Raw genomic sequence first — 24375 nt, forward strand, 5'->3', positions numbered from 1 at the left:
CTAAGAGGAAAACTACAATAATAACAAAATATAAGGACACTAATATATACAAAATGAACAATGTATAATTTCTCACCATCGGATGTCCAAATGACCAATACTCTGTCTGTCTTCGGCCCAGCTTGCTGCATCTGCACGTTAACAAGACTTGGAAAGCCAGACAGTGTCCTTGGTCTCATTAACAACAACTCTTATCATCAGAGTGTTTTTATCAACATTCTTCACATACAAAATCCAAAGCTACTGAGAGGAAAACTAACTCCATCCCTGCCAAAATCAGGACAGTATTCACCCCTTATTCCATACCATTTACTTCATGCTTATACATATACACACAGCTAGCTTATACTTGTCTAAGAAACTTTTCATTTCCTCTGGACTATAATCTGTTAATTTGTCTGTTTGCACTGCCTATCTGTTTCCACTTAAACATCTTACAACTTAACGCTGCGCCTTGCACGGCAACAATACCAAACTGGATGTATCACTTGTTCTAAGGGGGTTGACCTGCGACACTGCATACACAAAAACACTAAGCTATAGTACAAATATAAATCAGTTGGAATAAGCTTACGTCCACATCAACAACACCAAACAGTAACAAAAGTATGACACTGTCAACAAAAAGGACACACAACCACATTAAAAAAAAAGTATGACACCGTCAACACAAAGGACACACACACAGATATGCTACCTCTATCACGATGAGTCAAAGTTCCAAAGACTGAGGGCTCCTTGCCCACCACCCACATGGGACAGCGCACTCTTGGCACAGCACACACTCCACTGACCAAGCCCCATCCACTGACTCCTTACTCCTGGGACAGCGCACTCTTGGACAGCATGCACTCCACTGACCAAGCCCCGTCCACTCGCTCCTTACTTCCCACTCCCTGGGTTGTTTGTGTTACAGGAATCGCACCCTCATCGCCAATTTATGTACCTGGTTTGTAGGATTCCTATGCACAAACTCACCTAACATATGACATTTAAAAGCACAACAGTATTTATTGCTCTATTATAGTATTCCATAAGCAGTTACTAGCATAAGCAGTTACAGTTCCTAGCATAAGCAGTTACCAGCATATTGTTTTCCTTTTGTGAGAGTCTTACCAACCCCACTAAGCTGGAGACACTGCCGAGCAGGAGGATGATGATAGCGGGGTCAGAGCAGAGAAGGGAGATAGGCGCAGCACCTTCAGGGCATCCCCTGTTGTTCGTAGAGTGTGCTCTGGGTCCTTTCTCTCTCTCTGCTCTGAGCCGCCTCTGTTTACACCCTCAGCAGATTCAGTGGAAGAGTACTGACCAGGTGTCGGTGCATGCGTGGCCAGCGCATGCAGCAAGGCCTGCCAAGTACGTGCCCTGCTGGCTAACAGCGGTTCCCGGATAGCAGCAACATACTGCTCAATAACAACCCTCCTGAGATAACAACCCTCTCCCCTCCAACGTCCCATTCTCACAGCTGTGTGCAGCTTGTAATTTCCCACAGTGGCCCTACACGGACCATCACCGAGATCCCTCACACAAAAGACAATCAAGTAACTTGTTGAATAGGGTATATTTCACTCAATAGGTAGTATTTTAAAATATATCCAGATATAGAGATTAACTTACTTTTCTCAAAGCAGACAATAATGTTATCCATTTAATTAGATTCAAATTGATTCCTCATTTTCATGATTCTCATTTCCAGATTAGCCTTGAGTAATCTAAATAATCTATCCTCTGAAAATTTGCCACTGTTTTTCTCAAAAAAGTACTATTACAGTTATTTATGTGTTTTCTGGTAAGACAGATGAATAATGTAGAAGTCTACTAGGCATTCTGAATGTTTCTTATGGTCTGAAGTTCTCACTAAGAAACTGATGGTTGGAAAACTTTATTTACCTTGGTCATAATTCTTTCAAAGGGCTACTTAGTTAAAAAAAACACTCATATACAGCTCCATAGCTTTCAAATGCAATCCCAGTATTATGTGACTAATTATGTATGATCAAGAAAACACATCTTAAAAATTCTGCTCAGCTCCTGTTCCTGATGATTTGGTGTTGTTCTGCTAACTCATTACTGAATCCTTTATGCAATTTTTTTTTGCTATGAGAATCATAGCTAACAACCTTTCTGTCTTCCCACTACATCTTTAGCAACTAAGACTGTAAAGCATGAGGTACCCCTATGGCACTATCTAGCTAAGAAGCAAACTGTCAAGCAGCCCAAATCTCTTGCCAGATCTTTAATCAGAGAAGAATCATAATATTGTTGATACTTGACTATGCCACACCATATGCCCAAAAGGCTGGAATACACGGCACTTAATGCATAATGAATCATCATCAACTATGGTAGGGCAATAAAATGTTGGGAAGGATTTTTGGCTTTGGTGTTTTTGCTCACTATAAGAAAGACAACTGTGTCAACAGGGGATTTTAAAAAGTGTAAATCCACACAATTGAATAGAACCACCACTTGTTACTGTCTATAAGTATACCATAGAGTCAAATAGTCAAACAGGAAAGCATACTTGAAAAAATTTTACTACTGAATAAAAATGGTGTAATACAGGTTATTTGGTTACAACTCAAACTCTATTTTTTCTAAAGTATAAAAATAACCTGATAAGCACTTTTTATTATACTATGGATTAACCTGCAAATATTTTTTTTAAACACAGGCCTAGAAGATGGTTGTGCACCATTCATACCTACCTTCATAGAATAAATTAATGAGATTTTGGAGCATTTAGGCATTTGAATAATTTGAGAGTTGCAGAGTTACCACGTCTTCCTGTTTAAAATATCTCTAAGTGCAGCTGAGCGAACTGTTGATTATTACTGAAGTACCTATACGACATCATATAGAAGTATACAATTTTGATTCCTGTTTACCTGTATATTGTGATTCTACTGTCTCATCTGAACAGTTACATCTCTTATCAACAAGCAGACATGATTGCTAAACTGCTGTCTCCAGTTCCTATGCAACAAACCTCACATGAGAAACCTTGCTGTAAAGTCCTAAATCACAGCAATAAGATTACATATATGAGCAAGCAAAATTACCCTGCCAGTGGCTACCACTTGCTTCACTACATTTCACTTCTCATTTAAATCACAACAACTTAATATACTTAATTACAGGTTTGGTGATGGTATAACAGGAAGGAAGAAAAAAAAAAAAAAAAGATATTTTACGCAGGTACCCCAGTTTAAAGGGGTCTTACAATAAATTAGAATCACACCATAACTATTTATAAACACTTTCAGTTAATATGTAAAGAAAAAAGATGCACTCACACATCAATGGGAAGAAAAAAGTCTCAAATGAAACTGAACTGTTCTGAGTGTTCATTGGGAAGATCTCCATTCAGATAAGTTTTCTGATTTCTCTATGATGCTATATTAAGGGTTGTAATATCACTAGCATGATTAGCAAACACTTTTTTTTTTTTTATAAAACCACTAGTAAAATCTAGTCTTCAGCAATTTTTAAGTAAATTGTGTTTATCTTATGTACTCAGGACTCACAGATATATACTTCACTACTCCTATGATCTTTTAACTTCAATTTTTACTTTTACTGAAATATAGCAATCAAATACTTATATGAGGTGAATTTTATAGGCTCAGATGTAACTCGATAATCTTCCTCATCCTTTTCTACACCAGTAAAACTGGTTAGTGATAGTTTCCTGTATTGACCCATCAGCCTGAAAATAATGATGTAACCTAAGATGGTGCAGTAGTTGTGCAAACTCTCCACATCCCAGTTATCTGAAACTCTAGCCATGAGCTATGGAATAAAACCAAACAGACTTTAGTGTTGTAATTATCTTTATGTGAAAACATAGGATATCAATGCCTTCTGGGACAACGGAGTTGGCAGAACCCACCCAGTAACTCAGACCAACTTAAGAATATTGCTTTTCATAGGATGTGAGAGGTTTTTGGATAACCCCTTTGAGTTTCACACTGAAAAAAAAATAATTGTTCACACAACTGCTCTTTCAACACATTTCATTTTTTCGGCACAAAGATGTTTTTGTTACAGTTGGTTCTTGCATGCCATTATGTGAGGTGAGATGATGAAAATTCTCTTTACTTGCCTCCATGGCACCTGAATAACTTCCAAATTTTTAGCTGATTAGAGCCCACAAAGTGTTCCTGCCAGCTTTACGGCATATACATCCCTCATGCTCATTAGACTAAAGCAATGAATGCAACTGTATAGATTTGTTTTCTGAGGGTTTTCTACTTTATTTTGTTAAAGTTATTGGCTCATCTAAAATTATGTCAGTTATAGTCCATTGTCTGTAAGAATGCCATTGTTAAGACCTGTAACTAGGCTCTGATATTTCAGATGGTGTTGAGAGAGGTCTTTTTTTTCTAGTTATACATTGAGAGTTGTGCAGCATAACATTAAATGAGAGATACAGGATGATTCTAGTCTGTGATCCACTTCCTTACAAATGCCTTTTAGATGTTTAAACTCCAATTCTTAGCTGGTAAGTGGATCCACCTTTCTAGCAAGTTACTCAGTACAGCCACAACCTTGATAGCTTTATCCCTGCCTTTTATTAAGGATAATGATCTACAAGAAAGGTAACACCCACAGAACACTGCACTGCTCTTATTGATGGATTATAGACACACATACATATATTTAATTATATCAATATAACTATATATGTATAAAAGGTCTTTGCTTTTTTTTTGGTAAGACTCCTTCGGGGGATCAAACATTCTTCTCTGTCTTTTCACAGGGCCTTGAAGTGGGTGAAGTGAGTGTTGTCCCATAACCTCAATGCCTGTTCCACTGTGCAAGTGCCACAGCCTGGATGAGGAACTAGGCTGCACCTTTCCTCCAAAGGTGGTGAAGTTACTGCTGTGGAGTGTACACCTCTAGCGGATACAATCTGATTCATGCCAAAATGATCCGCAGGGGTTTTAGGTGTTAACACCATTTCCACATCCCTTGCAAAAGTTCTGTAGGCTTTACTAAAGGCATATTTCCCACACTAGTCAATATGTGCATGCTTATGGCATTCTCAAATGGAAGCAGGAGTTGGTTAATTGGTTAAAAAAGAGCTGACAATTAAATAATAGTGTTCTTATTCTAATAGCCATTTCTAATGTAGAAGGGAGAGTAGTTCAAAGAGATACAGAACACACACGCACATCTAAACAACTAGCATCCTGTTGGATAAAATTCACATATGAGCAAATTTACAATAGAGTTACAGTCATGAAAAATGTAAATTCAGCAAGATAAAAGAAGAGGAAAGGGAGAGAAAGCCAGAGTAAATGAAACAGATCGTTGGGGAAGACGAGTATCAGAAGCCATGGGAATAAGAAACAAGAAGCCATGGGAATGAGAAACAAAAGACTTTCCGAGAGAAGGAAAACAAGATAAAGGACACCTGGTGGTGGTTGCGCGATTGGAGGGAATACAAGCACATAAGCTATAACAATAAATGATTTTCACTTAGCATGCGGCAGGGGTCCGTGACTACGTTCCCACACAATAGATAACATGTTTAGAACTTATAGCAGCTAATACTTGCTAAGATAAAATCAAAACACATAGGCTAAATACCCTCTAATTGGACATCCTTAGTAGTAAAGCATATGCTTAACTAGACTGGTAAATTGACTGAAGATGTTTTGCATTTTACAGGCTTGAGCCCTTAATGCATAGTGATAAACACAAATACAGATCTATTTCAGAGTCTTGTCAGTCATTCATTCTGACAATTATGCCAGTGTTTTAGTCTCCCATTTCTCCCACAGCCTCTCATGTCTCTATCAGTATCCTGGTGCATCAGCTCACTTCAACTTCTGCTTGAAAAATCTCTCATTTTTTCATTCAAATATCTCCTAGCACTCCCTTTTAAAACTAATGTGCAAGACGACTCAGCAATAAACACCCCACCAATATGAAATTGAGTCATTGCCTGAACATAGTGGTGCAAGTCTTGTTCTCTTCACCTTCATCATCTTTGTACAGATTATCCTCATTCATTGTGTCATATCTAAAATTAGAAGGTAAGCTCTTTAAGGCATGGGTAATATATTTCCCCCTGTTCCATAAAGGGCTTACAACAGTTTTGAGAAGAGTTAACAATTTAATTAACATAAAAAATGCCATAAAATATTGAACAATAAAAAAACTCTGGTAATTCTTTTCCTAATTAAGTTTTCTGTTAATCCCTTCCACTAAATTCTGTAAATGTTTCAAACAAAAAATCCTGCTTCTTTGTGTATAAACTAAGGTTTTAAGTTTAGTCTGTTAATGTTATTGCTACCATCCCCTCTGAGCTAGTTTCTTCCAGTTATTTGTCTTACATACATAGAAGATATTACTTCATTTATTATTAAAAAAAAAAAACCTTTCAGGATAAGAAACTGTTAGTACTAAGAAACACTGAATGTATGTGATTCTTACTACAGCTGTAACAGTCCAAAAATCTTCATTCTATCAAGCAAAACACAGTACTGTCAGATTGTTGGTCCAATAGTGCTTTTGAAGTACAAGATGCACACAAATCAAACAAATACCAACTTTTGGACAATTTTTTGAGCCTGCATAAGATTTCAAATACTCCAGCCTTCCTTATCATTGCTTTAAAATTGATACATATGCAAATAAAACCTGAAATAAATGAAGATATATTTTATGAAGGCAACTTTAGCATGGAATAATTTAGCTACAATCAAGGCACTCACTGAATTCTGAAACATTCAGCTGTGTGTTAGGAATGTATTTTCAAACGACATCACCCATACTAATTACTGTAATCTAGTTAAGAGTAGGAGTTACCAGCATGCTATTAATAATGGTAATTATTAATAGGTAATGCAATACAGTCAGGTGAGCTGGAACTAATCAGCATAACTCACATTACAGACTATCACTAGAACAGATTTATTATGAGTACTTTAATATCCTGGCCCAGATTTTCTCATGCAACAGAGCTTTTGCATTTGAGCTGAAACATTTCACATCAATCAGTTAAGGAATCTTTTCAGTTAATGAAAGATTAGTGTGTTCTTTTTTGAATGTATATTTCTTTTCATTGCTACAACTGGATTTTACCTTTAGCCTTTAAAAAAAAATGTCTTTAGGATGTGACCACATGGTTTCTGAATAAGTGAGTAGAAGCCCCAGAAAGTAATTGTTTCTACTGGAAACACTGACTCAGCCTTTAACTATAGAGGTGTGAACTGTAATTATCGGTCAACCTCAATCTTTCCCAATTGAAGTTTTCCTCTGGTAGCATATACTTAAGGCTAACCCTTACTGTTTATTCTACAATATATGATTACAATGAATCCAGTGCAAGTTAAATGATGTAGTTGTGTCTAACGACATACAGCAATTTGATAGAACATGGTAAATAAGCAAACCAACCTCTCCCCAAAACCTATGATGTACAGTAACTTGATACTTCCTCATTGCCAACACAATATCATAACATAAAAATGCATTAAACATTCATCGAAGTATGAATTCATCAAACTAACAAAGGAAATCTGTAGCTCACCTGAAAAAGAGTCTCCTGCATCCTAGGCCAGTTCCAAGGTATTTTCCTTTCTTCTATAAGGAATGTCAGAATTCTATTATAGAAAAGAATTGTGTCAAAATCAGTTAATAACATAAATAGTATGAAACTAAAATAAACATTTCATATTTAATGATGAAATTTTGTACTTCTGGGAATTTTAAAAATAAAATTCTGCATATTAACATTGCAATAAAGCCTAATATTTCCAGGTAGTTAGAGGTAGCAACATCTATTATGATTGCTCCCAAATTTCCATCATTTTTTTCAAGTTTTTTCAGATATTTATCACCTGAGCTGAAATTTCGCTGCCTCAGGACAAACTTTTCAACTAGGTTGGTTCAGTCATTTCCAAGAAAAAAGGCTTACCTATTGTAATTTGCCCTTGGTTGTGGGTATGCAGGAAGACAGAAACATTACTTGTATGATCACATACAATTTACTACTAAGGACCTTTGACTCACTCAGGGTTCAAGGACGGCCTGTACTTCTTAGGGGAGCAGCAATTTCTTTTTACCCTCTTTATTATTCAATGTAAATCTCCAGACATTATTTACTGAAGACTGGAACTGGAAGAAAGCATTTGAGTCTAAGAGAACTCCTCCTAGAGATCTTATGCAATGCCTTGATGTAATAGCTGAGTGCCTCTCCAGCATTAATCTTCTAAACTTCTGCAGTGAATGAAGGCACTGTTATTCTTGCTTTATTGATGCACAAGGATTAATATTTTTAAAATATATATATAATCCAGTAATTGTATGCCCAAATTAAGATGTCTGCAGTACATTTCTTCAAACCATTAGCACTATGTACTGCTGCATGGTCAAAATTCAGTTCCCATTGGAACTTTTCTTAATGCTCACTTTCCATTATCAGTTGCATCCACATACCTTGCTAGTACTCTGATGTAGAGTGAAATACAGAGAGAAGCCAGATTCATAGTGCATAGCTGAAGATTAAGACAAACTAGCTAATCAGTAGGAACTCTCTGAATCTAGGTTTGTATCCTGAAGCTCACAGAATAACCTGCTATAGTGACCACCATGAATTATGTCCAAGGTATATATATTTCCATTGCACTAGAGCTATGAAAATTAATATCACTTATAGAAGTGCACATTAGGCATAAGTGTATTAATTGTAGTAGGTAAAGGTTTAGTGATTCAAATTAAAAAGAGTTGTACTGCCTATCCAGCTGCTTATTAAGGTCAGCAATTACTTTAAATACGATGATTGGGGTGCATCAGCACAGCATAACTAGCCAGTTGAGGTAGGTGATTGTCCCACTGTACACTGCACTGGTGCAGCCTCACCTGGAGTATTGTGCGCAGTTTTGAGCATCTCAGTATAAGAAGGACATCAAACTATCGGAGTGTGCCTGGAGGAAGGTGACCAACATGGTGACAGATCTCAAGGGCGAGACTCAAGAGGAGTGGCTGAGGTCACTTGGATTGTTCAGCCTGGAGAAGAGAAGGCTGAGGGGTGACCTCATCACCGTCTACAGCTTCCTCAGGAGGGGCAGCAGAGAGGGAGGTGCTGATCTCCTCTCTCTGGTGACCAGCAATAGAACACGAGGAAATGGAATGAAGTTGCATCAGGAGAAGTTCAGATTGCACAGTAGGGGAAGGTTCTTCACTGAAAGGGTGGTCAGTCATTGGAACAGGCTCCCCAGGGAAGTTATCACGGCACCAAGCCTGTCAGAGTTCAAGGAGCATCTGGATGACACCCTTAGTTATATGGTTTAGTTTTAGGTAGTCCTGTGAGGAGTGAAGAGTTGAACTTGGTGATCCTTATGAGGCCCTTCCAACTTGAAATATTCTATAATTCTATGATTCTATTTGTTACAGAACCTACCACAGACAAAACACTACATAATGACAGGACGTGTTATAATTTGTACACTATATGTTCTCTCCTTTTTCTTGTGTGTAGCACAAAATTGTTTGTATTGCTTTGCTTGAGAGAATGACACAGATCTTTTTATGTCAGTTGTCCACTCACCTTCCTTCTCCCCCAGGAAAAAGAACATTATTTAAAAAACAAATATTTGTATGTAAAATTGCATATCACTAGAAAACCCTTATGAGAAAAAAAAAAAAGTCATGCCTAATGGAAAACTGAAAGGCAAATTGCTAGAAAAAGTCCTTCTGAGATGAGAGAAAAGTTGTTGGTAGTTTTCTTTGAGGGATTAAAATGAGGTAGTACAGTTTTTAAACTCTCATATATCTAAGCTTTTTTGCAACAAATTACTTGAGCCTCAAGATGGAACTAGGACAAAAAAAAATCTGAAAAAAAAATCAGAGAGATTATAAGGAGGAAATTTAAATTTTCAGTTTTGTTAAACTTCCCCCTCTGAGAGTTTATCTTCTTTTTCTGTCTGATAAAATATGTCTAGCTCCGTACTGGAGTAGAACAATACTGTCACCTGGTGGTTAAATTTACTAGTAGTCGTCAACCAAATGCAAGTAGAAACAGGTGTCTATTACAGAATCTATGATCTAAACAGCGGAATGAATTGTTGAGATTCATGAACAATTTAATGCTAAGAACCCAACTGTGATGTCACTAATTATAGTGAGTTTCACTAGTATCATGGCAGTGTGCCAGGAAACCAGTAGCTAAGTACATTGTTATGGAAAGAGTAAAAAGTTGGCCCTGTATGATTCTACCAGTGACTGATTCTGCTGCTTTTTCTTTGAACTAATCTTGCCATTGAACAAGATAACATATTCTGGGGGTAAGAAAATATAGACAAACATAGATATACACAGCATTTTTCAATGTAACTATGGCAGATTTTGTCATCCTATTTCTGAACAAACCAAGGATAAGAAATGAAACATTATGGATGTTTTAGCAAGTACTAAACCAGATTACACATACGTGTTGCTATTACAGCTACAGAAGGTGATCCCAAAGAAAAATACCTTAATTTTAGAACGTATTAGATGTGATAGCCCTTAATCCTGTAGAAGTACCTTTCATAACATTTTGTTGATCCTCAGTTTCTGCATTCTACACTGATGAGTTTTATCAATGCAGCAAAAGTACAATATGTTTACCATTGCCTTAAATGCTTTCATTTCTAGAAAATCAAGTTCATAGATATTTTAAAAAGTGGAGGTCTAAATTTCATTTTATAACCTCTGGAAGAGCTGATATATTCATGGCTATTTCTATAACAAGGAAAGGACCCTCTTCAGTCCTTTAGCCATTATTATGTTTTCTCTGCTGCTTCTTATCTTTCCTTTGGGCATAATATGAAGTACTTGATGATTATACCGTTTACGACCCCAGATTGTTCACTTTTCTGGAGAAAAGTCATGTGCATCTAAAGGAGTTCTCTACAAATGGAAAATCCTGAAGTACTGATGGCATAAAATAATATTTATATTACAAACAAGAACTAAGAAGGCTGTAAATATCTAATTCCAAGACATCACCTCCCTTGAAGTGGCATCCTTACTAATGTTAGAAAAATATCACTTGATTCTGCTATACAGGAACTTCACATCAGTCAGAAATGCAAGATAGTTTTCAAGGTTAGTTCAGGCTCAAGTCTGAGCTGACCGGCTGTCAGCATGGGCCTCTTGTTACAGAAGCCATACTAGATCTTTAAAATGCTTTCCTTTACTAAACAATTGTAGTGTTTTCTTACTAGAAGCCATGGACATGGACCAGTTGGAGAAGGTCCAGAGGAGGGCCACGAAGATGATAAAAGGGCTGGAGCACCTCTCTTATGAGGACAGGCTGAGAGAGTTGGGGCTGTTCAGCCTGCAGAAGAGCGAGACCTCCAGCAAGACCTTACAGCGGTCTTCCAGTACCTCAAGGAGGCCTACAGGAAAGATGGGGAGAGGCTGTTTAGTAGGGCCTGTTGCGATAGGACGAGAGGTAATGGTTTTAAAATAGAGGGGGGTAGATTTAGATTAGAAATTAGAAAAAAATTTTTTACGATGCGAGTTATAGAACACTGGAACAGGTTGCCCAGGAAGGTGGTGGAGGCCCCATCCCTGGAAACGTTCAAGGCCAGGCTGGATGAGGCTCTGAGCAACCTGATCTAGTCAGGGATGTCCCTGCTCCTTGCAGGGGGGTTGGACTAGATGACCTTTGAAGGTCCCTTCCAACCCTAACCATTCTATGATTCTATGATTCTATGATTTTTATGCAGTGGTTCTGTGAACTCAGAGTGAACTCTGATGTCTGACTGATTCAAATTAATGAAGGTAGGGGAGGTACTTACCTGGCAGGGGAGACACCATGATCAGGCAGGTGGAGGCCTGAAGAAGGCTGTGGCCTGTGGAGGGCCCGCTGGGACAGCTGTTCTAGAGGGACTGCACCCTGTGGAAGAGATGACCCACGCCGGAGCAGTTTCATGAAGGACTGTGGCCCGTGGGAGGGACCCCACGCTGGAGCAGAGGAGGAATGCGAGGAGTTCTTCCCCCGACGATGACACAGCAGCATAAAACAATGCGTGATGAACTGACCGCGACCCCCATTCCCTTCCTCCCCCGCCCACCCTGTGCCACTCGGGAGGGGAGGTAGTACAGATAATGTTCATCCCGGGAAGAGGGAGGGGTGGGGGGAGGTTATCTTGTTCCCTGTCTCATTCTCCTGCTAATTTTAGAAATAAATGAATACTTTTCCCCAAGTCGAGTCTGTTTTGCCCGTAACAGTAACTTTAAGGATTTCTCCCTGTCCTTATCTCAAACCTTGAGCCGTTTTTCTTATATCATTCTCCTCCTATTCTCTCGGAGGGTGGGGGGAGGGAGAGAGAGACTGCATAGTCTGGTCCTGATCGGGGCTGAACTACGACAGTGAGGAATATGCACCAGAAGGAAAACTGGTGCTTGGAGGTCTCCATGCTCAAAAAGTAGACTATATGCACTGGATGCACAGGTTCCTGTTGTCCCTTGAATTTCTCATTCCAAGATAGAATCAGTCGGTTTTATGTTTCCTCAGACTTCTGTCAATTCTCTAAAATAAAGAAACTTTTCACATACTGCAGATAGGCAACCTTGAAGTCTTTGAGTTCAAAGGTCCTTGAGGCAATGTTTTACCATTTCAGTGCTGTTCCTCTGTCCTGTAACACAGATTCAGAATAGAGTAGAAGTTTGCTACACTTCATCTTGGATCTGCAGCCAGATAAGAATGTAAATACTTGGAGTGAAGTCCAATGAACTGTGCAGAAGATAAACACCTAGATGTCACTTAGCCATAAACTGTTACCAATGAGGAAATTTGAATTACCTATTATCTATTTGCTTGTGTTCTCTACAATATGTGCAATTGACTGAGTACAAGTTCTCTTAATGGAAATACCTCCTCTGCAGGCTGTGATTTTTTTCTCAAATAGAAGGCTGACCAACAGCTTTACTCTATTAATGCCTCTGAGACTGTCACAGTACAGGTGTTAAAGATTTAGTGATGAAAAAAACAACCAACAGAAATTTCCTACACCCTCATGACCTGGATTCTTTTTCCTCACCATCTATGGGACTACAGTGTGAGTTCTGCCTCTGGCTCCCCATTACTGTCCCTCTGTTCTTTTCATGTCTTCTTTTCTCTTTGATCTTATCCATGCTGGAGTGCAGGAGAAGAGGAGAAAATAGGAGACAAGAACATTCAACTTCTCAGTTGGTTTTAGCCACTGAAATCAGATGGGCTTCGGAGACACAAGAGTCAGCAAACCACACAGATGCTTTTTCGGAATGGAAATTTAAACACTATTTTGAAGGTAGATTATAAAAGACATTTATAGAACCTTTTTTTTTTCCTTTTTTTTTTTACTTTCTGAAAGGACAAGCGAAAACAGGGCAAGGAACATCAGCAACCGGCTGGAGTGCGTGGAGCTCCGCCTGGGGATGGAGGAGGAGCTGACAGAGAGCTTATGGGTCAAGATTAGAGGATGGGGACAGACAGGGGACGTTACGGTGGGGGTCTGTTACAGGCCGCCTGGCCAGGCGGACAGAGCAGACAAGGCGCTCTATAGCCACATAGGAGCAGCCTCACGGTCACAGGCCCTGGTCCTCATGCGGGACTTCAACCACCCTGACATCTGTTGGAGAAACAACAATCAAGAGAAGTGTGGCCAGCAGGTCAAGGGAGGTGATTCTCCCCCTCTACTCTGCCCTGGTGAGACCCCACCTGGAGTACTGTGTCCAGTTCTGGAGCCCCCAGCACAAAAAGGACATGGACCAGTTGGAGAAGGTCCAGAGGAGGGCCACAAAGATGATCAGAGGGCTGGAGCACCTCTCCTCTGAGGGCAGCCTGAGAGAGCTGGGGCTGTTCAGCCTGGAGAAGAGGAGGCTCCAGGGAGACCTTATAGCGGTCTTCCAGTGCCTCAAGGGGGCCTACAAGAAAGATGGGGAGAGGCTGTTTAGTAGGGCCTGCTGTGACAGGATGAGGGGTAATAGTTTTAAAATAGAGGGAGGTAGATTTAGATTGGAAATTAGGAAAAAAATTTTTACAATGCGAGTTGTAGAACACTGGAACAGGTTGCCCAGAGAGGTGGTGGAAGCCCCATCCCTGGAAACGTTCAAGGCCAGGCTGGATGAGGCTCTGAGCAACCTGATCTAGTCAGGATGTCCCTGCTCCTTGCAGGGGGGTTGGACTAGATGACCTTTGAAGGTCCCTTTCAACCCTAGCCATTCTATGATTCTATGAATACATTTAAAAAGATAACGTGAAAATGTAAGGAAGCATAAGGCCTTTTCTACTCTGTTTAGTGGTTCAGTTTCCCTGACTAGGAACACTCTCAGCTTAGAGGTATTAATCTGTGAAAGAGAAAAGCAGGTCACAAAATAATCCCCTCTACTTGTTTTGGCTTGTCTACTTGTCAGTACTTCAGCATATACAACCCAGCACAACTCACTGAGTTCTTTTCTTCCTATTGGGTGGAAGTACAGGGCTTCATCTAGAGTTCACAAATAAAATTACAGTTAAGAAGAATAAAACCTAAGCCAAATCATGATACATATAGCAATAATAATAGTCTAGACAATTTGCTTTTAACTCTTATCAGGAACAATGTCCTATATTTTATGTGAAGTTCAGACTGCTAGTTACATACATGATTCACAATATTACCAGTCCTACAAAATATACTGACAGAGTGTCTTAGTCTATAGATCACATGCATCTAGTCTAAACTATCCTAAGTATTCTTAGTTTCCTTGATTTTTAATTGTTTTAAAATCAGTGTTATATTTATACTGTATAAATCTATTCAAATCTATATGACAGTTTCATTTTTTTAATTCTCCAGTTCAAAACAGCTATGGCTAGCAATTCAAATGACTTGAGCTATCACTTGACCAATAATCTCAGGATACATCCTATCCTCTACATAAAGAGTAGTAGGAACATTGTTTGCCATGTAATTGTTTCAAAAGAGTTCAGCCAGTTTAAGAACAGGGTAGTAATCCGCTCCTGATTATAACATCCAGCTCAAGACCTACGAAGAAACCAAGGAGAACCTTTTCGTGAACTGGGCTAGAGTACTCCTAAGATAGTACAAAATGTACTCAGTGCTGTTTAGAAATGCAAGATCTAAACTCTGGCAAAGAAACTTGCTTAGGAATGGCTAACAATGTACAGCAAAAAGTGTAAGATTCTTATATCTTCCTAGAAGTTGCTGATCATAAAAAGCTCTGAAGATGCTTAGTGCCTTGTCAAAACAGTCCCAGAAGATTATTTTCTAAGCAGAAGTAGATCAAGATTTAAAGAAAGAAAGGAAACTAAAGTCTTATTGATGTCATAATATGAATCAAAGGCCTCAGAACATCTAAAACAAGTACCGCATGGAAATACGAAGCCATGTTAAATGATAGGGATGTTAAAGAAGTTACATTTTCAGATATCCTCAGTTCTAGAATAATTTATTCCTTACAAATGTTAAATTATGCTAGAATTATCAGTATATTGAGAAACAACTCTTCAACATGCTCTTATTATAATTGTATGCTCCTATTGTAATACAATAATATTGTAAAATACTCCTATTTTATTTTATTTTCTACCCATGTTTAACTTTTAGTACTAGCAAGGACACTCTGTCACTTCAGCAGCATTCACAGAAAGGAAAATTTGTTTTTATTTACAACTGAGTGTTCCTTACATTAGCTCAGTAAATTTTTTTTAAGAGCCACTCTGTTGCTGATACAGATGATTGGTCCCAGAAAATGCAGAAGGGACATTATGCTCAAAGATGTCCTAGTCCTCAGAATGAGAATAAACTGTAAAACAATCTGTACCTGCCACACTATTTTCTCTTAAAATTATTGTGCTGCAGCTAAAGAATCACACATCTGCACTCTTTACTTCCTTACCACCCAAAGGCAACGATGATTACCGACACTGACTTCACACACTGGAAGTAGTCATACTTTATTGAGCAAGCGCACTGTAGGATAGTATGTTCCAGTTTTTCAGCATTTTGCATCGAGGGCCGATATGCATCTGCACAAGCAAAAGCTAGATTAAGTTTTAAATACCAAGAGTGGTTATTTTACTGCTGCTTTCAACAAGGATCTTTCATGCAGTAGTGTATAAAGTTTTTCTAACCTCAACGTTATCTTCCCCCAGCTATCCCTTTGCATAGTGTTCTAAAATCAAAATCCAGCCACAAGGCAGTTTGGAATTAAGTGCTGCTTTACTTGGTATTAAGAGGGTTTACTTAAAGCGTAAGACATAAGGAAGCACATTTCGCATCATGAAGGTCATTAGCATAGTTCTTTGGTGTATTAAAGTGATACACAGCTCACCAAGTCACAGTGTGAAGGGATAAAGTTTCATTGTTCCTCTGTCATGGTTAGTATTTCCACAGAAAAGGAGCACTGATGTTGGTTAATTTATCACAGAGATTAGGCTGGATTGCTGCCTTCAGTAAATCACAAAATCTATTGACTGTTCATTTACTGAGGCTTGCTGCTGACTCATGTTTAGACAACTAGGAAAAAAGATACTTTCTGGTTACATCAGGCCAGCCTCTCCTAAAAATATTACTTTACGGTGTATGAATCTTCAACAACAAAGCAAAATTTAAGTAAATAATTCCAGTAAAACTCCCCAGACTCCAACATTTCTGACATAAACCCAGCAAGGAAACGAGACTGAATATCAGAACTACAGTTCCACGAAGCTTACTTCAAGCGTAGTACAGCAACAGTCGCCCAGGCAACAGCTTCGGAGCCGGCACGATTCGCAGCGGCACAGCGCAGCCAGGGAATTCCCGAGGCAGGGAAGCTCAGGGGGGAGCGGAGCGAGGCGCCAGGAGCCCGCAGCTCGCGCGAGAGCGGCTGACGAGACGTGGGCGGAGCCAGGGGGCACCGGCGGTCCGGCCCCTCCCCCCGTATAAAGCAGGGCCTAGGGAGCGCCGCCGACCCGGAGCGCTGGGAATAGGACGGGAGAACGGGGAGTAGCGGGGCAGTTCGCGCAGGAAGGGCGCGTCAGCGAGAGCTCTGCCCCGGGGCTCTTGGTGATTCACGCCTCTCAGGGCGACATGGCCAACACCCGCCTGAGAACAAAGGCTGCACCTGCGGCCGGGAGGTCTGCACCGGCACCCCCTGCGGCGGTCGATGCCTCGGTGCAGACGGAGCAGCCGAGGGGGGAGGCTGCGGTGCAGACCTCGGGCTGCAGGCACTGCCTGGACCCCACTCCCGGGGCAGGGGCAGGCGGCAGCCCTGGCTGCAGAAGGTGTGCCCAGGTGGAGCAGCTCCTGCGGCAGGTGGCTGAGCTGCAGGAGGCGGTCAGGAGACTGCGGGACATCAGGGAGGCTGAGAGGGAGCTGGACGCTCGGTTCCAGGCACAGTCTGTACCGGAACCACAGCACCCAGTGAACCAATCAACCCCCCCTGCACCGACACACGACATTAGCAAGCAGACAGAAGATGCCAATGAATGGAAAGCTGCAAGGGCAAGGCGCAGGAGGAGGAAGAAGAAGCAGCTTCCCCAAAACCCCAAGGTGCCCCTGCAGAACCACTTTGCTGCTCTGCAGACAGAAGAAGTAAGACCCAGCACCTCAGGGGAGGCACGGGAGCCGTGTGAGGTAGCCTGACCGGCTCGTGTAATAACTAGCGCTACCAAGAAAAAAGAGACGAGAGGTAGTAGTGGGTGACTCCCTCCTGACAGGTACGGAGGCACCCATCTGCCGCCCCAATGCGCTCTCTCAGGAGGTATGCTGTCTCCTGGGGGCTCGTATCAGGGATCTCACAGAGAGACTACCTAGCCTCATACAGCCCACAGACTATTATCCACTAGTGGTGTTTCATGTGGGGGCCAGCAACACAGCTGGCAGCAGTCTAAAAAACATCAAAAAGGATTTAAGGGCTCTGGGTTCAACAGTCAAAGAGTCTGGGGCGTAGGTGGTATCCTTGTCAATCCTCCCAGTCAAAGGGCAGGGACCTGAAAGGGCCAGACGTATCTGGCAGGTTAACTCGTGGCTCAGGGAGTGGTGCTACAGCCAGGGCTTTGGGTATCTCGACCACGGGGCGTGCTTTGAGAAGCCCGGGCTGCTAGGGGCGGACGGCATGAACCTAAGTAAGAGGGGGAAGAGTGTGTTTGGACAAAGACTTGCCAGGCTCATCTGGAGGGCTTTAAACTAGTGTTGCTGGGGGAGGGGGAGCACAGTTCAGCCCACTGCTGTCAGCATGGTGCCAGTGCCAGCACCGAGGGCCCAGAAGCTGAGGAAGGATCACAGATAAGTGCAAATGAACCTAAACTGCGATCCAGTAGCACCCCTGTCGCTCCAGCCAGCAAGTCGGCTTTGTCAGGGGCCCAGCTGAAGTGTCTCTATACCAATGCACGCAGCATGGGGAATAAACAGGAAGAGCTGGAGATGCGTGCACACGAGCAGGGCTACGACCTCGTTGGCATCACGGAGACGTGGTGGGATGACGCATACGACTGGAGCATCAACATGGAGGGGTATAGGCTTTTTAGAAAGGACAGGAAGGGGAGATGAGGAGGGGTGTTGCTCTCTACGTCAGCAGCTGGCTGGAGTGTGTGGAGCTCTGCCTGGGGATGGAGGAGGAGCTGACAGAGAGCTTATGGGTCAAGATTAGAGGACGGGGACGGACAGGGGACATTAGGGTGGGGGTCTGTTACAGGCCGCCCGGCCAGGAGGACAGAGCGGACGAGGCGCTCTATAGCCAGATAGGAGCAGCCTCACGGTCACAGGCCCTGGTCCTCATGGGGGACTTTAACCACCCTGACATCTGCTGGAGAGACAACACAGCAGGGCACAGGCAGTCCAGGAGGTTCCTGGAATGCGTGGACGACAACTTCCTCCTGCAGGCGATAGAGGAGCCGACAAGGAGGGGTGCCACGCTCGACCTTGTGCTCTCCAACAGGGAGGGGCTGGTGGGGGATGTGAACCTAAAGGACAGCCTTGGCTGCAGTGACCACAACATGGTGGAGTTCAAGATCTATGGGGCAGCAAGGAAACTACATGGCAAGCTCTCACCCCTAGACTTCAAGAGGGTGGACCTCTGCCTCTTCAGGGACCTGATGGGGCAAGTGCTTTGGGAGGCGGCCCTGGAGGGAAGAGGGGCCCAGGAAAGTTGGTCTATATTCAAGGAGCACCTCCTCCAAGCTCAGCAGAGATGCATCCCGACGAAGAACAAGACGGGCAAAAAGTCCAGGAGGCCTGTGTGGATGAGCAAGGACCTCCTGGACCAACTGAAAGTAAAAAAGGAGGCCTATAGAGGGTGGAAGTGGGGACAGGTAGCCTGGGAGGTCTACAAAGAGGCTGTGCGAGTGGCCAGGGATCAGGTGAGGAAGGCCAAAGCCCTGGCAGAACTGAATCTGGCCAGGGATATAAAATGCAACAAGAAGAGGTTCTGTAGGTACATCGGGTACAAAAGAAAGTCCAGGGAAAATGTAGGCCCCCTCCGGAAGAGAACTGGTGTCCTGATTACCCAGGACATGGAGAAGGCTGAGGTACTCAATGACTTTTTTGCCTCAGTCTTCACCTACAAGAGTTTTAGTCCCACCACCCAAGCTGTAGAAGGCGCAAGCAGGGACTGTGAGGATGAAGAACCGCCCACTGTACTCAGAGAGCAGGTTCGGGATCATCTGAGGAACTTAAAGGTGCACAGTCCATGGGACCTGATGAGATCCATCCGTGGGTCCTGAGGGAACTGGCAGATGAAGTTGCCAAGCCACTGGCTATCGTATTTGAGAAGTCGTGGCAGCCTGGTGAGGTCCCCGATGACTGGAAGAAAGGGAACGTAACCCCAATTTTTAAAAAGGGGAATAAGGAAGACCCGGGTAACTACAGGCCGGTCAGCCTCACCTCTGTGCCTGGCAAGGTCATGGAGCAGATTCTCCTGGAAACCATGCTAAGGCACATGGAGAGCAAGGAGGTGGTTGGTGACAGCCAACATGGCTTCACCAAGGGCAGATCGTGCCTGACCAGTTTGGTGGCCTTCTATGATGGGGTGACAGCATCGGTGGACAAGGGACGAGCAACAGATATCATCTACCTGGACTTGTGCAAAGCTTTTGACACTGTCCCGCGCGACATCCTTCTCTCTAAACTAGAGAGACATGAGTTTGATGGATGGACCACTCGGTGGATAAGGAGTTGGCTGGATGGCTGCACCCAGAGAGTGGTGGTTAATGGCTCAGTGTCCATGTGGAGACCGGTCACAAGTGGCGTCCCCCAGGGGTCCGTGTCAGGCCCGGCCCTGTTCAACATCTTTGTCAGCGACATGGACAATGGGATAGAGCGCACCCTCAGCAAGTTTGCCGATGACACCAAGTTGTGTGATGCCGTCGACATCCTGGAAGGGAGGGATGCCATCCAGAGGGACCTTGACAGGCTGGAGAGCTGGGCCCGTGCCAACCTCATGAAGTTCAACCAGGCCAAGTGCAAGGTCCTGTACCTGGGTCATAGGGCCACAAGGATGATAAAAGGGCTGGAGCACCTCTCTTATGAGGACAGGCTGAGAGAGTTGGGGCTGTTCAGCCTGGAGAAGAGAAGGCTCCGGGGAGACCTGATAGCGGTCTTTCAGTACCTCAAGGGGGCCTACAAGAAAGATGGGGAGAGGCTGTTTAGTAGGGCCTGTTGCAATAGGACGAGGGGTAATGGTTTTAAAATAGAGGGGGGTAGATTTAGATTAGATATTAGGAAAAAATTTTATACAATGCGAGTTGTAGAACACTGGAACAGGTTGCCCAGAGAGGTGGTGGAAGCCCCATCCCTGGAAACATTCAAGGCCAGGCTGGATGAGGCTCTGAGCAACCTGATCTAGTTGGGGATGTCCCTGCTCCTTGCAGGGGGGTTGGACTAGATGACTTTTGAAGGTCCCTTCCAACCCTAACCATTCTATGATTCTAACAAGAGCCACTGAGACTACTTGTGAGGCACTGAACTTCATACCCTTTTTCTCTTTGACAAGCAGTCAGTTCCATGAGTTATTCCACCAGCTATTTTGACGCACCTATTCATTAGCAGCAGAAACAAGAACACAGTTTGACTCATTATAATCTGTGGCTGAGATTTTCAAAAGCAGAGCCTAGTGTCGATTCTAAAGATCTTCTGTAGACCTTCTTCGTTTTAATGGAAAAATAAACAAGCACAGCCAGGCTGCAAAACAATTTAGAATCCAGTATGAGTTCTTGAACATATTTGCTTGCTATTTACTATGACATATTTCTGAAATAGTAATGGAGTTAATGAAAACATAAAACTTATGCAAATGAAAAAGGAATGATGGAATGAAAGGAAGTATCTCATTGTAATTAAACTTAATATTTACTCAGCATTTCACGGTTGTATATCACAAAAAATGATAGTAAAATTAATTTTGAACTTAATAGTCCTTTCCCCTGCACTTCAGAACAAAGCAACAAACCCCAAAGTCATGTGTCATGTGGCAGGAAACAAGTTTTTCTTTCTCTTCACTTGCAAAAAGACAATGAAGGTTACAGTTCCAGTTTAGAATAAGGTGCTTGCCATCCTGCTCAGTGTGTGCACATCCTAGTGTGCCATGGTCTAAGTTACAACCAAGGGTGTCATCTTTTGCTATAACTCAGAAATACAATTCAGACTAGACGAGACATACAAAGGCAAGCCTTCCAGCAGCACTGAAATCTAATTCAAGAGCCACAATTCTGCACTGTAGCTAAGGAAGAACGCTGTGTCATATTATGTATTCCTTTCAGCTAACTAGTTCCAGGCTTGCTCACATTTACTTGTTCACCTGGCAGTCATATAGAATCATAAGGTTGGAAAAAATCTCCAAGATCATCAAGTCCAACTATCAACCTAACACCACCATGCCTACTAAATCATGTCCTGGAGTGCCACGTCTACACATTCTTTGAACAGCTCCAGGGATGGTGACTCCACTACTTCCTTGGGCAGCCTGTTCCAGTGCCTGGCCACTCTTTCAGTAAAGAAGTGTTTCCTAATATCCAACCTAAACTTCCCCTAATGCAACTTGAGGTAATTTGCTCACATCCTATCACTACTTAAGAAGAGACCAACACCCACCTCCCTACAACCTCCTTTCAGGTAGCTGTAGAGAGCAATGAAGTCTCCTCTCAGCCTCCTCTTCTCCAGAATAAACAATCCCAGTTCCCTCAGCCGCTTCTCATAAGACTTGTTCTCCAGACCCCTCACCAGCTTTGTTGCCCTTCTCTGGACATGCTCCAGCAACTCAATGTCTTTCTTGTAGTGAGCTGCCCAAAATTACATGCAGTATTTGAGGTGCGGCCTCACCAGTGCCAAGTACAGGGAGACAATCACTTCCATACTCCTGCTGGCCACACTGTTCCTGATGCATGCCAGAATGTTTTTGGCCTTCTTGGCCACCTGGGCACACTGCTGGCTCATGTTTGGCTGGCTGTCTACCAGGACCCCCAGGTCCTTTTCCACCAGGAAGCTTTCCAGCCACTTTTCCCCAAGCCTGTAGCATTGCATGGAGTTGTTGTGATCAAAGTGCAGGACCCAGCACTTGGTCTTGCTGAATGTCATACAGTTCACCTCAGCCCATTGATCCAGCCTGTCCAGATCCCTATGCAGAGCCTTCCTACCCTCAAGTAGATTAACACTCCCACCCAATTTGTGGTGGGTGTCATCTGCAAGCTTACTGAGGGAGCGCTCAATCCCCTTATCCAGATCATTGATAGAGATATTAAACAGAACTGGCCCCAGCACTGAGCCCTGGGGAACAGCGCTTGTGACCAGCCGCCAACTGGATTTAACTCCGTTCAGCCACCCAGTCAGTTTTTAACTCATCACACCTGTCCAAGCCATGAGCTGCCAGCTTCTTTAGGAGAATGCTGTGAGAGATGGTATCAAAGGCTTTGCTAAAGTCCAAGTAGATAACATTCCCAGCCTTCCTGTCATCCACTAGGTGGGTCACCTGGTCATAGGATATCAGGTTGGTCAAGCAGGACCTGCCTTTCATGAACCCATGCTGGCTCGGCCTTTTCCCCCTGGTTGTCCTGCATAAGCCAGGTGAGCACACTCAAGATATGAGTCCATAATCTTCTCCAGCACTGACATCAGGCTGAAAGGTCTGTAGTTCCCCAGATACTCCTTCCAGCCCTTCTTGTAGATAGGCATCACATTGACAAGCCTCCAATCATCTGGACCTGCCCAGTTAACCAGGACAGCTGATAGATGATGGAGAGTGGCTTGGCAAGTTCCTCCGCCAGCTCCCTCAGTACCCTCGGGTGGATCCCATCCAGCCCCATAGACTTGTGCACGTCCAGGTGGCGTAGCAGGTCATTAACTGCTTCCTCCTGGATTGGGTGAGTTCATTCTGCTCTCCATCCCTGTCTTCCAGCTCAGGGGGCTGAACACCCTGGGGATAACAGGTCTTACGGTTAAAGACTGAGGCAAAGAAGGCATTAAGTACCTCAGCCTTCTCTTCATCCTTGGTGACAGTGTTCCCCCTGCATCCAATAAAGGATGGAGATTCTCCTTAATTCTCTTCTTGTTGTTGATGTATTTGTAGAAACATTTCTTATTATCCTTAACAACAACAGATTGAGTTCAAGCTGGGTTTTTGCCTTTCTAATTTTCTCTCTACATGACCTAATGAGCTCCCTGTACTCTTCTTGAGTTGCCTGCCCCTTCTTCCAAGAGCAGTAGACTGTCCTTTTTTCCCTGAGTCCTAGCAAAAGCTACATGTTCAGCCTGGTTGGTCATCTCCCCCACTGTTTCCTCTTACAGCAGATGGGGACAGCCTGCTCCTGCACATTTAAGACTTTCTTCTTGAAGAATGGCCAGCCTCCCTGGATCCCTTTGCCCTTCAGGACTGTCTCCCAAGGGACTCTCCCAACCAGTGTCCTGAGCAGGCCAAAGTCTGCCCTCCAGAAGTCCATGATAGCAGTTTTGCTGACTCCCCTCCTTACTTCTACAATAACTGAAAAATCTCTAATTTTGTGGCCACTAAGTCCAAGACGGCCTCCAGCTACTACATTTCCCACTAGCCCTTCTTTGTTAGTAAACAGCATATCGAGCAAGGCACCTCTCCTCGTAGGCTTACTCACCAGCTGAGTCAGGAAGTTATCTTCCACACACTCCAGGAACCTCCTAGACTTTCCTCTCTGCTGTGTTGTATTTCCAGCAGATGTCCAGTAAGTTAAAGTCTCCCATGAGAACAAGAGTTAGCGTTTGTCAGACTTCCACCAGCCACTTGTAGAATGCCTCATCTGCCTCTTCATCCCGGTTGGGTGGTCTATAAGAGACTCCCAGCAGGATATCTGCCTTTCACTATAGTAGATACACTCTATAGACACTCAAAATTTAAGTCTTAATTTTTACACATTTTAGTACTATTTTGTGTCAAGCTTATAAT

General features: G+C 42.9%; 1 protein-coding gene across 3 annotated transcripts in view; it reads right to left on the reverse strand.

Moving 5' to 3' along the window:
• Positions 1 to 16825, reverse strand: part of LOC147601670 (uncharacterized) — a 44711-nt gene extending 27886 nt beyond the window's left edge. The window contains exons 1-3 of one of the 3 annotated variants that reach the window (XM_086743069.1): positions 11802 to 12075; positions 7544 to 7616; positions 6445 to 6474 (exon numbers count right to left, since the gene is read on the reverse strand). In XM_086743069.1, coding sequence (XP_086599195.1) covers positions 6445 to 6474; positions 7544 to 7616; positions 11802 to 12022 — 324 coding nt within the window. In that variant the 5' untranslated portion in view covers positions 12023 to 12075. Of the gene's footprint in view, positions 1 to 6444; positions 6475 to 7543; positions 7617 to 11801; positions 12076 to 16705 lie in introns of those variants that run through there. The other 2 variants (XR_015257935.1, XR_015257934.1) reach the window with 2 other exon arrangements.
• Between the last annotated feature and the right edge of the window lie 7550 nt (positions 16826 to 24375).

The sequence above is a fragment of the Chlamydotis macqueenii genome, chromosome 2 (genome assembly GCF_036417535.1).
Source record: "Chlamydotis macqueenii isolate bChlMac1 chromosome 2, bChlMac1.mat, whole genome shotgun sequence".
Classification (NCBI taxonomy): domain Eukaryota; kingdom Metazoa; phylum Chordata; class Aves; order Otidiformes; family Otididae; genus Chlamydotis; species Chlamydotis macqueenii.